Source organism: Ranitomeya variabilis, chromosome 3 (genome assembly GCF_051348905.1).
Source record: "Ranitomeya variabilis isolate aRanVar5 chromosome 3, aRanVar5.hap1, whole genome shotgun sequence".
Lineage (NCBI taxonomy): Eukaryota > Metazoa > Chordata > Amphibia > Anura > Dendrobatidae > Ranitomeya > Ranitomeya variabilis.
Window position 1 is genome coordinate 744,816,520 of NC_135234.1, and position 15,070 is coordinate 744,831,589.

Here is a 15,070-nt window from a genome sequence, read left to right on the forward strand (position 1 = left end):
GACCGCAGACAGGACAGGTACTGCAGCATCCATTCAAAGTGACAGGAGACAACATTTGTCCAGTATGGTTACTAACTATTTTTCAGCCCTTATTGATGTTCTCCCTCAACCGTCATTCCCATTTGGGCATCCAAATTAGACACCTGGCCTGAATTGGCAGAATATGCGTTGCAGGAGCTCGCTTGCCCGGCAGCAAGTGTCCTATCAGAAAGAGTATTCAGTGCTGCTGGTTCAATATTAACCGAAAAAAGGACTCGTCTGGCTACCCAAAATGTGGATGATCTCACCTTTATTAAAATGAACCACTCCTGGATTTCAAATTATTTTGCCCCACCTTTCCCGGCTGACACCTAGCTTTCCTATAAAAAGGTCTTGCATGTGGACTGGTCTTACTGAGTGTTCCAATCTGTTAATTTGCAGCAGCTGTTTGTCCAGCATACGACATGTTTACACCTCCCCCAATGGGAAAAATCCACCCACGGGGCCGTTGTCTCGCCACTTGGCGCAAGCACCCGTTACAGTGCCGTTTGTCTGAAGAGGTGGGTGTGCTTGCTTTTGGTCGACGGCACTGCCACTGGGTCCCTCATAGTACAATGTAGTGTCTCTGGCGGTGGTGGTGCGCACCCAACGTCAGACACGCCGTTGTAACATAAGGGGCCCTTGGACGGTACCGCCGGCCACAAGAGAGTCCCCCCCCCCCCAGCTCAAACTGTGCTCTACCACGTGCAAAATTATCTCGCACAGCTCCACCAATGTTTAGTCTATGCGCTGACATCATTCAATGCCTGGCACTGACAAACAATACCAATTTGTTGACATCTATGATGCTAGTTAAAGTAGTCTGGGTCAGTGTCCTATATTGACACCAGTAAATACTAATTTACTGCCAAATTACTTTGTCATAAACTCTGCAGATGAGCCCACCCCTGTACCTAAGCATGCCACCCTTTTTTTACTTATAGTTGTTTTGCGAGACATTAAATTTTTTTTTTTTTTTGGAGTACTAACTGTGTCAGACACTCCTTGCAATACTCCTCCACTGACCACAATGCTGCCTGCCTGTGTATCCATGTAACCGATGTAAAACTGCCATGCCTGCCTATTGTTTGTTATTTTAGGCCTTTGATAGCCTGTCTGCGGCCCCTACTTGCAATACTCCTCCACTGACCACAATGCTGCCTGCCTGTGTATCCATGTAACCGATTTTAAACTGCCATGCCTGCCTATTGTTTTTTATTTTAGGCCTTTGATAGCCTGTGTGCGGCCCCTACTTGCAATACTCCTCCACTGACCACACCAATGCTGCCCGCGTACCCCTGGAACCTATTTAAAAGTTCATAGAGCCTAGTTATATATTTTATTTACTATTAATAAGGCCATGATGGACTACGCTGTACCACGCTACAAGCTAACCAGTCGACACTTCTTTTGCGAGAAAAGCCATCCCACCCCTCCACCAGCATGTAAAAGACCGCATTGTCCATGCACTCTGGCAATCTGTGAGTACAAAGGTGCACCTGACAACAGACGCATGGACCTGTAGGCATGGCCACGGAAGATTACGTGTCCATTACGGCGCAATGGGTTAATGTGGTGGATGCATGGTCCACAGGGGACAGCCTACTAAGTCTGTCTGCAGTCCCTAATTCAAATTGTCCTCCACTGTCTAAATCGGAGCTTACACCTTCTGGCTTTCGGCCTATAGTATCAGAAATTAAACTGCATTTGGCATTCAACTTTGGTTACGGCCTACTAACGGTGTCTGCCCCTCCCTGGTGTTTGCCCTCAACTGAATAAAGCTGAGCTTCAACCTTCTGGCTCTCATTAAGTGCTGTGTTTAAATTAAAAAATGGTGTTTAGGGCCTACTAACGGTGTCTGCCCCTGCCTGGTGTTTGTCCTCAACTGAATACAGCTGTGCTTCAACCTTCTGGCTCTCATTAAGTGCTGTGTTTTTAAAAATTGGTGGTTCCGGCCTACTAACGGTGTCTGCCCCTCCCTGGTGTTGCCCTCAACTGAATACAGCTGACCTTCTACCTTCTGGCTTTCGCCCTATACTATCAGATATTAAACTGCATTTGGCCTATTAGTGTGTTTGGGCCCTTAAAACAGTGTCTGCTGCTCCTGGGTTTGCTACTCCACTGAACAAAGCAATGCCGCCTGTTTAGTCCTGTTACCAATTTTGAACTGCATTTAGCCTACTTTATTCTTTGGCCCTATATCTGTTTCCTCCTCATCCTGCCCATTGCCCAGCCACTGCTAGATGAGTCTGCTGGTACATTGACCTAGACCACTACATTCCCCTTGTACTCTACACAGCCAGAATCTGACCCTGCTGAAAGTCAGGTTCCCCTTCCCGCATGTTATACCACCTTACACAGGGACAAAGAGGAAGGTGCAGATGAAAGTGCAGGTTCCTTCATCAGGTGGGGGGGGCATACTTGTTGGCGACGTCACTGGCACAGGGCCCCTCAGAGTATGCAAAAGTGTCGCTGCTGGTGGGAGGCGCCCCCGCCGTGCAAACACACCGCTGTACTTTGAGGGGCCCTGTGCCAGTGCCAATGTGAACGAGTGGGCCCCCCCCTGCTTGCTCAGGATCACAGCACTTGCAACGTTGAAATACTTACCTCTCCCTGCTCCACCGCCGTGACGTAGTCCACATTTCCTAGGCCCACTAAAGCCTTGAACCAGCCCTACCCCCCACAACTTTTGCCAAATGACCCCCAAGTTCCAATGCCCAACTATTATTATAAAGTTAATTAAGATTGACAAGCTTCAGAAACAAGAATGGATGTTTTTGGCATTAAAATGGGCACTGTAGGTGTTTTCCTGGCCTCCACTCAATGCCGACTATGGTTCCCCATTGACTTGCATTGGGTTTCGTGTTTCGGTCGATCCCCGACTTTTCGCGATAATCGGCCGACTGCACTCGACTCGACTCTGGACAAAGTCGGGTTTCACAAAACCCGACTCGACCTTAAAAAAATGAAAGTCGCTCAACCCTAGTGATCACTACCAGCGCGTCCTGCACCTTGTTAATGAGGTTTTCCACTATAATAAAAGGGGACCCCAGAACTTTTTTAAAAATATAAACACCCAAATAGAGCAGGTAATTAACCCTTTCCTAAATCCAGCACTGCCTCCCTGCCAATGCTCCGGTCTCTGTGTTTTGGTTGCAGTCACGAATACTGGTCACTTCACCACTGCAGCCAATCAGCATATCAGGGTTGAGCTCAGTGATTGTCTGCAGCGGTGATGCGAGCTGTAGTTGAGACTTTATTAATGATCAGTGGCAGAGAGCCAGCGCTGTGTCCAGGGAGGGGGAGAACCTGTATAAAAGAGGGACCGCTATCATAAAAAAAGAATATTAGGGAAGACAGAGCAGTAAATTATCCTCCTGTCCGTCAGCAGTTATTGGGGGGAGATTTTGCAACCTTTCGGTCCAGCGGTTCTGAATGAATCTCCTCATCGCTCGCCCCGTCTAGTGACTATGGAGAAATCGCAAGTTCAAGAAAAGGTAAAAAGTTTTTACAAAGTTTCTCAGCTCTTAGGAAGTTTTTCTATTAAGTAGTAATGGAGTAATATCATTTCACAAAGTTTTTACAAACTTTATAAACTTAAACGCAATACCTTCAATACAGGAAAAAGATTTTACAACGTTTTTCAACTTCGGTAAAGTTGAAAAACTTTGTAAAAACTTTTTCCTTTATTGAACTTGAGTTGTTTTTATCATGTGTGCCCACATCTGTCCCATCCACAGGACACCTTCTCCTAATGTGGGAACTACTGACATTTTCTGACCGGTGATTTTGAAATCTAGCGCGCTGCCTATAAAATCCACGAGGGAAAAAGAGTGACACAGGCACACAGGGGTTTTCTGGAGGGGCCGGACACCAGTGCTAGACGCACATATGTTATATGGAAAACGTGATTTTCTTTTTTTCTTACCACGAAAATTGATTTTCCTTTAGCTCAGCGCCATCTAGTGACCGATGATGGAAATTTATTTTAATTTTATGATTTTCACAATTGGGACGCACCTACAGAGACTGGGAAAGTTACAGCTAAACTATCTACATAGGGGAAAGAGGAACCACTAAAGTGAATGTGACATAACGGGCCCAGGGAATCAACCTACATGAAGAAGAAAAACTTTTCATTGAGGCAAAAATAAAGTTCACATACAGGTTTAATCTACCCTATAAAGAAACACTTTATATATAAATTATTATTTTAATAATAATTACTTTATTTGCAGTCACTGTGTACATACATTACATTAATGATCCTGAGTTACACCCTGTATTATACCCCAGAGCTGCACTCACTATTCTGCTGGTGCAGTCACTGTGTACATACATTACATTACTGATCCTGAGTTACATCCTGTATTATACTCCAGAGCTGCACTCACTATTCTGCTGGTGCAGTCTCTGTGTACATACATTACATTACTGATCCTGAGTTACATCCTGTATTATACTCCAGAGCTGCACTCACTATTCTGCTGGTGCAGTCACTGTGTACATACATTACATTACTGATCCTGAGTTACATCCTGCATTATACCCCAGAGCTGTACTCACTATTCTGCTGGTGCAGTCACTGTGTACATACATTACATTACTGATCCTGAGTTACATCCTGCATTATACCCCAGAGCTGTACTCACTATTCTGCTGGTGCAGTCACTGTGTACATACATTACTGATCCTGAGTTACATCCTGTATTATACCCCAGAGCTGCACTCACTATTCTGCTGGTGCAGTCTCTGTGTACATACATTACATTACTGATCCTGAGTTACATCCTGTATTATACCCCAGAGCTGCACTCACTATTCTGCTGGTGCAGTCACTGTGTACATACATTACTGATCCTGAGTTACATCCTGTATTATACCCCAGAGCTGCACTCACTATTCTGCTGGTGCAGTCTCTGTGTACATACATTACATTACTGATCCTGAGTTACATCCTGTATTATACTCCAGAGCTGCACTCACTATTGTCCTGGTGCAGTCACTGTGTACATACATTACTGATCATGAGTTACATCCTGTATTATACCCGAGCTGCACTCACTATTCTGCTGGTGCAGTCATTGTGTACATACATTACATTACTGATCCTGAGTTACCATCCTGTATTATACCCCAGAGCTGCACTCACTATTCTGCTGGTGCAGTCACTGTGTACATACATTACATTACTGATCCTGAGTTACATCCTGTATTATACCCCAGAGCTGCACTCATTATTCTGCTGGTGCAGTCTCTGTGTACATACATTACATTACTGATCCTGAGTTACATCCTGTATTATACCCCAGAGCTGCACTCACTATTCTGCTGGTGCAGTCACTGTGTACATACATTACATTACTGATCCTGAGTTACATCCTGTATTATACCCCAGAGCTGCACTCACTATTCTGCTGGTGCAGTCTCTGTGTACATACATTACATTACTGATCCTGAGTTACATTCTGTATTATACTCCAGAGCTGCACTCTCTATTCTGCTGGTGCAGTCACTGTGTACATACATTACATTACTGATCCTGAGTTACATCCTGTATTATACTCCAGAGCTGGACTCACTATTCTCCTGGTGCAGTCACTGTGTACATACATTACTGATCATGAGTTACATCCTGTATTATACCCGAGCTGCACTCACTATTCTGCTGGTGCAGTCATTGTGTACATACATTACATTACTGATCCTGAGTTACCATCCTGTATTATACCCCAGAGCTGCACTCACTATTCTGCTGGTGCAGTCACTGTGTACATACATTACATTACTGATCCTGAGTTACATCCTGTATTATACCCCAGAGCTGCACTCTCTATTCTGCTGGTGCAGTCACTGTGTACATACATTACATTACTGATCCTGAGTTACATCCTGTATTATACTCCAGAGCTGCACTCACTATTCTGCTGGTGCAGTCACTGTGTACATACATTACATTACTGATCCTGAGTTACATCCGGTATTTTACCCCAGAGCTGCGCTCACTATTCTGCCGGTGCAGTCACTGTGTACATACATTACATTACTGATCCTGAGTTACACCCTGTATTATATCCCAGAGCTGCACTCACTATTCTGCTGGTGCAGTCACTGTGTACATACATTACTGATCCTGAGTTACATCCTGTATTATACTCCAGAGCTGCACTCACTATTCTGCTGGTGCAGTCACTGTGTACATACATTACATTACTGATCCTGAGTTACATCCTGTATTCTACCCCAGAGCTGCACTCACTATTCTGCTGGTGCAGTCACTGTGTACATACATTACTGATCCTGAGTTCCATCCTGTATTATACCCCAGAGCTGCACTCACTATTCTGCTTTATCACGGGGTGCTGTGTCCCTCATCTGTGACCTGCAGTTGATAAGGGCGGCTGTTTTCTGTGCTTTTTCCCCTCTCCTACCTGATTTTTCAGTGCTTCCAGCTGCGTCTCGTAGTTTTGGACGACTTCATGCCGTCTCTTCTCTGCTTCTTCCAACTTTTTCGAGAGGACCCCGATCTAAGGTTAAAAAAAAAAAACAAACAAAAAAAAACAGTAGAAGGATATAAGTTGTCTTTTATAATTAGCCAATATGTAAGGAGGCTCCTGGGTCGTATGTGATGAGGCATTCGGATGGATGGAAACCTTTGTCCTGGGGATCACTGATCTGATGTCGCCTCATCCCAGGTCGTAGCAGCGTCACTTCTCCTCCTATGTTCTACGGGATACAGCATGTGACCGGAGCAGTGTGTGGAGGGGGCTGGCTGGGGACTCATCTCAATACCTATGCCAAATACATTTTCTGCCATGGCTGATGCACGAATAAAGAAAGGGGTGGGTTTGGCGGCTATTGAAACAGGCAGCGAGCCAGCCCCCTTCACGTGACGACATAGGAAACGTTGTTGTGTGTTCTGCACAGGACCAGAAGTGAAGCTGCATCTAACGAGATTCATGGGACCTTGGTCCAGAGGGCAAGTCAGTAGCCTGTGTTCACCGGACCAGAGCCCTGCGAACCCTCCCCTACCTGCCGGCGTCCCCAGCGCCTCTTCTGACCAGTAGCCCCAAAGCAATGTCATCACCAAGTGTATTCAATCAAGTGTTGGGAGTCTCACATGCAATGCTCCCTGGGAAAAAGTATGCAAATTACTTCTCCTCCAGAAGGAACAATATTGTCTCCTATTATAGGAAGAGGTAGAATTCAGGATAACTCATGATTACCTTCAAATTTTGTTAAACAAAGAGCATCAGAAATTCTTACTTTGCTGCCGTCACCACCCCACAATAAGAATAAACTGGGTGCACCCCCAACTCACTGTAAAATGTCAAAGAAAGACATGTCCCCACTTCTGGTAGAAAGTCAAACACCAGCCGCAGATCCCTGCAGAAAGTCAAAGACCCAACCTCACGTCCTGAAAAATGTCAAAGAGCAGCTCCCTCTAGAAAGTAAAAAACTCGCTCCTGTTCCAGTAGAAAGTCAAAGACCTACCCCATGAAGAAAGGCAAAGAAAGACCAGCTCCCTCTTCCCCTAGAAAGTACAAAAACCTTCTCCCCGATTCATCTAGGAAAGACAAAAACCAGCTTCCTGTACAAAGACAAAGACCAGCCCCGCTTCCTGTATATAAAGACCAGCTCCTGCTTCCTGTAGATAAAGACCAGCCCCCGATTCCTGTAGAAAGACAAAGACCAGCCCCCGCTTCCTGTAGAAACAGAGACCAGCCCCCGCTTCCTGTAGAAAGACAAAGACCAGCCCCCGCTTTCTGCAAATAAAGACCAGCCTCCGCTTCCTGTAGATAACGTCCAGCCCCTGCTTCCTGTATATAAAGACCAGCTCCTGCTTCCTGTATATAAAGACCAGCTCCTGCTTCCTGTAGACAAAGACCAGCCCCCGCTTGCTGTAGATAAGGACCCGCCCCCACTTCCTGTAGATAAAAACCAGCCCCCGCTTGCTGTAGATAAAGACCTGTCCCCGCTTCCTGTAGATAAAGTCAAAGACCAGCCCCCGCTTCCTGTAGATAAAGACCAGCCCTCACTTGCTGTAGATAAGGACCCGCCCCCGCTTCCTGTAGATAAGGACCTGCCCCCGCTTCCTGTAGATAAAGACCAGCCCCCGCTTGCTGTAGATAAAGACCTGTCCCTGCTTCCTGTAGATAAAGACCAGCCCCCGCTTCCTGTAGATAAAGACCAGCCCTCACTTGCTGTAGATAAGGACCCGCCCCCGCTTCCTGTAGATAAGGACCTGCCCCCGCTTCCTGTAGATAAAGACCATCCCCCGCTTCCTGTAGATAAAGACCAGCCCCCGCTTCCTGTAGATAAAGACCTGTCCCCGCTTCCTGTAGATAAAGACCAGCCCTCACTTGCTGTAGATAAGGACCCGCCCCCGCTTCCTGTAGATAAGGACCTGCCCCCGCTTCCTGTAGATAAGGACCTGCCCCGCTTCCTGTAGATAAAGACCAGCCCCCGCTTGCTGTAGATAAAGACCTGTCCCCGCTTCTTGTAGATAAAGACCAGCCCCCGCTTGCTGTAGATAAAGACCTGTCCCTGCTTCCTGTAGATAAAGTCAAAGACCAGCCCCCGCTTCCTGTAGACAAAAACCAGCCCCCGCTTTCTGCAAATAAAGACCAGCCTCCTCTTCCTGTAGATAGACAACCACCAGCCCCCGCTTCCTGTAGATAAAGACCAGCCCCCGCTTCCTGTAGATAACGTCCAGCCCCTGCTTCCTGTTTATAAAGACCAGCTCCTGCTTCCTGTAGACAAAGACCAGCCCCCGCTTGCTGTAGATAAAGACCAGCCTCCGCTTCCTGTAGATAAAGTCAAAGACCAGCCCCCGCTTCCTGTAGATAAAGACCAGCCCTCGCTTGCTGTAGATAAGGACCCGACCCCGCTTCCTGTAGATAAGGACCTGCCCCCGCTTCCTGTAGATAAGGACCTGCCCCCGCTTCCTGTAGATAAAGACCAGCCCCCGCTTGCTGTAGATAAAGACCTGTCCCCGCTTCCTGTAGATAAAGTCAAAGACCAGCCCCCGCTTCCTGTAGATAAAGACCAGCCCTCACTTGCTGTAGATAAGGACAAGCCCCCGCTTCCTGTAGATAAAGACCAGCCCCCGCTTCCTGTAGATAAAGACCAGCCCCCGCTTCCTGTAGATAAAGACCAGCCCTCGCTTGCTGTAGATAAGGACAAGCCCCCGCTTACTGTAGATAAAGACCAGCCCCCGCTTCCTGTAGATAAAGACCAGCCCCCGCTTCCTGTAGATAAAGACCAGCCCTCGCTTGCTGTAGATAAGGACCAGCCCCCGCTTACTGTAGATAAAGACCAGCCCCCGCTTCCTGTAGATAAAGACCAGCCCCCGCTTGCTGTAGATAAGGACCCGCCCCCGCTTCCTGTAGATAAAGACCAGCCCCCGCTTGCTGTAGATAAAGACCAGCCCCCGCTTGCTGTAGATAAGGACCCGCCCCCGCTTCCTGTAGATAAAGACCAGCCCCCGCTAGCTGTAGATGAAGGCCAGCCCCCGCTAGCTGTAGATGTACACTTGACTACCAGCGGTGGACAGTAAGTGACACAGAAGGGAGACGCCTCGTTGTTGATACCCTATGATTTTATTATTCATTAATGATTCATACAAAACGTGATTTACAGATTTGTACATTAATCACATTATCAAAAGATATCAAGTTGTCTAGAAGTATGTGCACTGGGACAGACATACAGGGCACCTACGTGTAGGTGTCATTTCAGGTAGTTTTCTCCTTCTGGAGAAGAGCTAGTTTGCATACGATAATATTACAATGCGTGACCCAATACTCCATTACCTCACAGTCCTTCTGATCCAAGGCACATCGGGTTGTGGTCAGCTCCAGCTCCTGAGCCTGCAGCCTCTGCTCCAGCACCAGGACCTGCTTCTCCCACTCCTCCTTCTTACTATTCACCATGATGTCGATCTGGTGCATCAGCTCCTCCAGCTCGTTCTCACAGGAGGAGTCACTGCGATACAAAGGAAACTGTTCAAATTCTATGCAAAAAAGGGTTTCATCACAATCCTAGCTGAAGTCGGAAAGAAATCCTGATCCACCATGCTTTACACTGCAGCGCTTCATATTCACCTCTAGAAAGTATTTGACCCATTCATACATTACTGTTGTTTCCCAGCTTCAGAGTGAGAAGGTTTCCATTCACTGACAACAAGCAGCCATATTGAAAAAAACTGAGGGATTCAGACACATAGGGCCCAGTTAATTTAATTTGCACTTTTTTTCTCTACTTGATTTTCGCCTGTTTTTCATTGGCGCCTTTTGAAAGTCCATTTTACGTGTTCCTTTGTTGTTTTTTTTCTTTTTGTTCAAGATTGTGGGCAGTGGGTGTCGTTTGGGGGTCTCCAGATTTCCAGATGTTTTCGGCTGATTCATATAATAGCAGTTTTGCAAAGAAAAAGTCGCAAAATTTTGGCGCAAATATATTCCGGTCATTTTATGAACATGGGAAAATTTTGGGTCTAGTTCTCAGACATTGTGGCGCGATATGTGACCTTTTGTACTAAAAAGTCGCAGAAAAAAAAAAAGGTTAAAAGGCAAAAATACAAGAATTTGTCATAAAAAAAAGAACGTGTTTCATTTATTCAGACATTGCCACAGTTGGCGGGTACATGGAGCCCAAGAAATTTTGAGGAATTTGGCGTTAATAAAAAAAACACAAATGATGAAACGGGCCATAATACGTTATTATAAAATAACTATAAGCCGGGAGCACTTATGAGGGGGCAGCGCTGCCTCCAGGAAAATGCCCAATTTATAGAGGAGCCACAAGGGTCCATTGCTCGCAGGGGCTTCATGGGATCCGAAAATTGGGAGCGTGATACTTATTTTACGTGTCATAAAAATCCAAATGGATATTTTCCGATGCAGCTGACCGGTTGTGTAAAGCCGCACACAGTCGTGGGGTGCGGGTTGTGCTCCGTGCCAAATCTGACAGGTGTGAGCGGAGACTTAAAGGGGTTTTCTGCTCTTTAGTAAAAGCTACCATGATAAATAAAAGAAGCCGTTGTTAAAGTCCGCCCTCTGCTCCACTGCCGTCACTGCAGGTGCCACTGATGGGAACGTAAACTCATATGCCGGCGCCTGTGCTCACAGATGAAAAAAAATAATAATAATAATTGCATACATATTCAAATAAAAATACCTAACACCAAATCCCCGAAGCCCTTGTCTCCTAGAAATAATGTAAAATAAACCACATTAACTCACCTGTCCGCCGTAGTCCACGTAATCCCGAGTGGCCCACAGCAATCTCACGTGTAGAGCAGTCACATCGGGATATGTGACCGCTCTACCCGGCCGCCGGCGGTACACTGCCAGGAGGTAATCGCTCCCGCAGTGGATCACTGAGATGCTGTGAAAGTTCACCAGAGTTCATCAGCTCCGATGCTGTCACTTATGGCACCGCTGCGTGAGAACTTTCTCACGGCAGCTCAGTGATACACTGCGGGAGTGATTACCTCCTGTGTCAGTGTATATCCAGCTGTCTTTGAGAGCAGTCATATCAGTGACTGCTCACAAAGTGATCAGTATCGTCGTGGGACATTATGGATTATCTTCTCTGATAGGTGATGAATATTGTGGTTTATTATTTTATTTTTGTTACAGGAGACGTTGGCTTCGGTGGATTAGGCGTTCAGAGAGTATGGTTTAATTAAGATTCATTAAAGGAGTCTGTGTCATTATTTCAAATAAAGGACTTTATTCTGGTGTCTGTGTTTTTATACAATATCACTATGGGGTTACTAATGGATAGGTGTCTTATTCACGCCTCTCCATTACTAACCTGTGGGATTGATGTCACCTGACAATACAAAGGTGAACATCAACCCCACAAATATGAACCCCACTTGCCACCGCTACAGGGCAAGTAAGAAGAGCGAAGCTAAGCGCCAGATTTGGCGCTTCTTATAGATGAGCCTTTTCTGGGACGGCTGAGAGCTGATGTTTTTAGTCTGGGAGGGGGCCGATATCCATGGCCCCTTCCTAGGCTATCAATAGCAGCCCGCAGCTGTCTGCCTAGCCTTTGCTGGTCAGATTTTATAGGGGGACCCTATGTCTATGTTTGCCGTAGCATTTTTCCTGCCAAGAGATGCAGAAACCTTGCAGAAATTTCTGCAAGGAAATACTCAACGTGCACACATACCCTAACACCGGAGATGATTGTGATGTGTGATGTCAGCAGGACCCGGCACTCACCCCATTGTCTGGTACTTCTGGAAGACCACCCGCTGCTGGGTCACGTCCATTGCTAGAAGGAAACACAATGAACACATCAAGGCCACAAGACAGCGACTGGCCATTAGCTTGTTTGGCAGTTAGGGGCAAGTCGGGATCCCCCATACCCATCAGATGGTGGCTCAGTCCCGCAGATTCCTCCCACAAACATCTAATTTGTAGATCTGCTCTTGTATTTCGGTGATCAATCGATCGTCATACACACGGCTGCGAATTACAGCACAAGCGCAGCTACGGAACAAAGTACATTACTTCTTCTAACCTCAGCTTCTGCAGAACCTCTTCATAGAACGGAAGCTTACAGTCCACCATCGATTTACAGTCATCCTTTCCATAAAGGTCTGCAGCAGCTGGCAGTGCGTCCTTACGCCCCCAGCTTGACCCGCACCCTTACGCCCCCAGCTTGACACGCACCCCCCAGCTTGCCACGCTCCCTTACGCCCCCAGCTTGACCCGCACCCTTACGCCCCCCCAGCTTGACCCGCACCCTTACGCCCCCGGCTTGCCACGCACCCTTAAGCCCTCGACTTGCCCCACGCCCTTACGCCCCCAGCTTGACCCGCACCCTTATGCCCCCAGCTTGCCCCACGACCTTACGCCCCCAGCTTGCCACGCACCCTTACGCCCCCAGCTTGCCCCACGACCTTACGCCCCCAGCTTGCCACGCACCCTTATGCCCCCAGCTTGCCCCACGACTTCTTGCCTCCAGCTTGCGGCGCAACCTTCCTCCCCAAGAATGACCAGCGACCTTCCGCCCAATAATTTAACCATGTGACCCAGGGAAGCCTAACCCTCAGACATTGGGTCTAGGAGTAGGGTGTCCAAAATTCCTCAAGAAAAGCACAACGCAACTCAGGGGAAGCCAACTACGGGGCTCAGTGATTCGGTAGAGTGGGACCCGGGGAGTAACTACAAGACTCTTTGTCTCATGGAGGGGGGAGGTTATTTGAGAACCAAAACCCAACTATGGGACCCCAAACTTGGGGAAAGAATCTCAACGAAGAGACTCAGATGTGGGGGGACTCAAGGTGGGAACTGCGCCCGCGCACCCTCAAGTCTGGGAATCTTGTGAGAGGAACACCCTAGTGGAACCCACTAACATTACAAGCTGTCAGATTGAGTCCAAGAGACTTAAAGGGATTGTACACCTTTGGGGACAATAGTTTTCTTTTTTCCTCTTAATTTCATGCATTTGAGGCTAAAAATCATCATGGTTATAGGGATTCATGACACATTCTGCACCGATTACTTTCCGTCGCGTCCGGCTGCAGAATGAGTTATCAGAGGATCTGTCAGTGAGCTTTTGTTCATCTGATGCTCCGACAGGAGAGGGTGCAACTAGAACCTCTCTTATTCTTACCTGTTGTCAGACTACAAACAATGGAAAAGCCAAAAATTGTGCAAAATTTTGTAATGAACCTCAACTGTAAATATATGATTGTTAGCCCCAAATACATGGATTTAAGGAAACTATAACAATAATTGTCCCCAAATGACGACATCCCCTTTAAAATCACAACTTGCCCCAAAAAAACAAAGCGTCACCTGCCTCCTGCCATGCAGCAAGGACATCATGTGCAGATAGCAGCATCGTGGTGACCGGGTCAGTGATAGAGAACGTACTGCAAGAACTACAATTCCCAGAATACCCTGCAGACCCCGTACCTTCGTATCAGGCGCTCTCCCCCGGGAATGACCGACCCCGCTCTGCCCCGCACTCACACTACAGCGTATCCGCGCCAGAGCTGCCGCCGGGGCGTAACCACGCCTACCTGTCAGCTTAACCACGCCCCCTTAGCGTAAACTGTACCTCTATGATGCCACCCACCGAACTCCCCATCCTATCAACGCACCTGTACGGCAGTTAACCACGCCCCGTTCCTAAACTGGCTGTTATAAACCCCATGTGGACGACGCCATCTGTTGCCTTAGCGACGACGGACAGCGACGGTAAGTGATGAGAGACAAAATACATCGCTTTGCGAAACGACATACCTTCCTGTGTGTTGTATTTTTATATATTTTTTTATTACTATCATTTTATACACATCTATAATTATATATGCAAATCTGCAGCTACTTATTCTGTGAAGGGGGAAGTAGCATCACTCTGCTCTCACTATGAGGGGTCCGTCAACGCAAGCGCAAACTCCAGCTGACCCGCCAGGTCTGTGCGCTGCATTACATGCTGCCAGCCAATCAGAGGCCCATAACCTATGCTGGCGGCACGTGACTGACGGTGCGTGGCAGTGATGTCATGCGCTCCTGGAGCGCCCCCAGACGCAGGGCCGCGGGGTACTCGGTACTGGGCCTCTCTGTCTCGGTCCTGGGGTTGTCACGGTGGCTAGACCCGGTCCGTGACCCTGCTAAGGGGCGTCCAATGAAAGGTGATGGTGTGTGGTGCGAGGCGCGATGAATAATGAGGACACAGGGTTGCAGTCTCTTTACCTCTTTACTGAAGGCTTCAGGATCCTTAATCCAGAGCACTGCTAACAGGGCTGTCTGAGTTCGGCCGGTCCGATGGCACATCCAGAGTTCCCTTTGCAGGTGGAAATCAGTAGCCTACCTTCTAGCGCCTGTGTGTTGTAGTACTTCCCTGCTCAGCACCACGGGATAGTCCTCACAACTGTTGTGTCTGTTTCTGATGTTCCCTCACAACTGATTCTGATGTTCTTCTTCGTCTCCCAGATGATATGGATAGGACGCACCTGTATGACGGGTAGGCCTGGAGTTCTTCCGGGACCCTAGTGACGCCCCTCTCCCACAATTGCCCCCTATGT

General features: G+C 47.5%; 1 protein-coding gene across 5 annotated transcripts in view; it reads right to left on the minus strand.

Annotated features, from left to right (window-relative positions):
- Positions 1–14,194, minus strand: part of LOC143817273 (deuterosome assembly protein 1-like) — a 62,359-nt gene extending 48,165 nt beyond the window's left edge. For 4 of the 5 annotated variants that reach the window (XR_013224098.1, XR_013224099.1, XM_077298531.1 and 1 more), the window contains exons 1-4: positions 13,956–14,079; positions 12,252–12,303; positions 9,834–10,005; positions 6,450–6,545 (exon numbers count right to left, since the gene is read on the minus strand). Coding sequence is in view for 3 of the 5 variants with exons in the window: in XM_077298531.1 (XP_077154646.1) it covers positions 6,450–6,545; positions 9,834–10,005; positions 12,252–12,301 (318 nt within the window). In the remaining 2 variants the exon portion in view is untranslated. Of the gene's footprint in view, positions 1–6,449; positions 6,546–9,833; positions 10,006–12,251; positions 12,304–13,955; positions 14,080–14,143 lie in introns of those variants that run through there. The other variant, XM_077298532.1, reaches the window with a different exon arrangement.
- Positions 14,195–15,070: the final 876 nt, after the last annotated feature.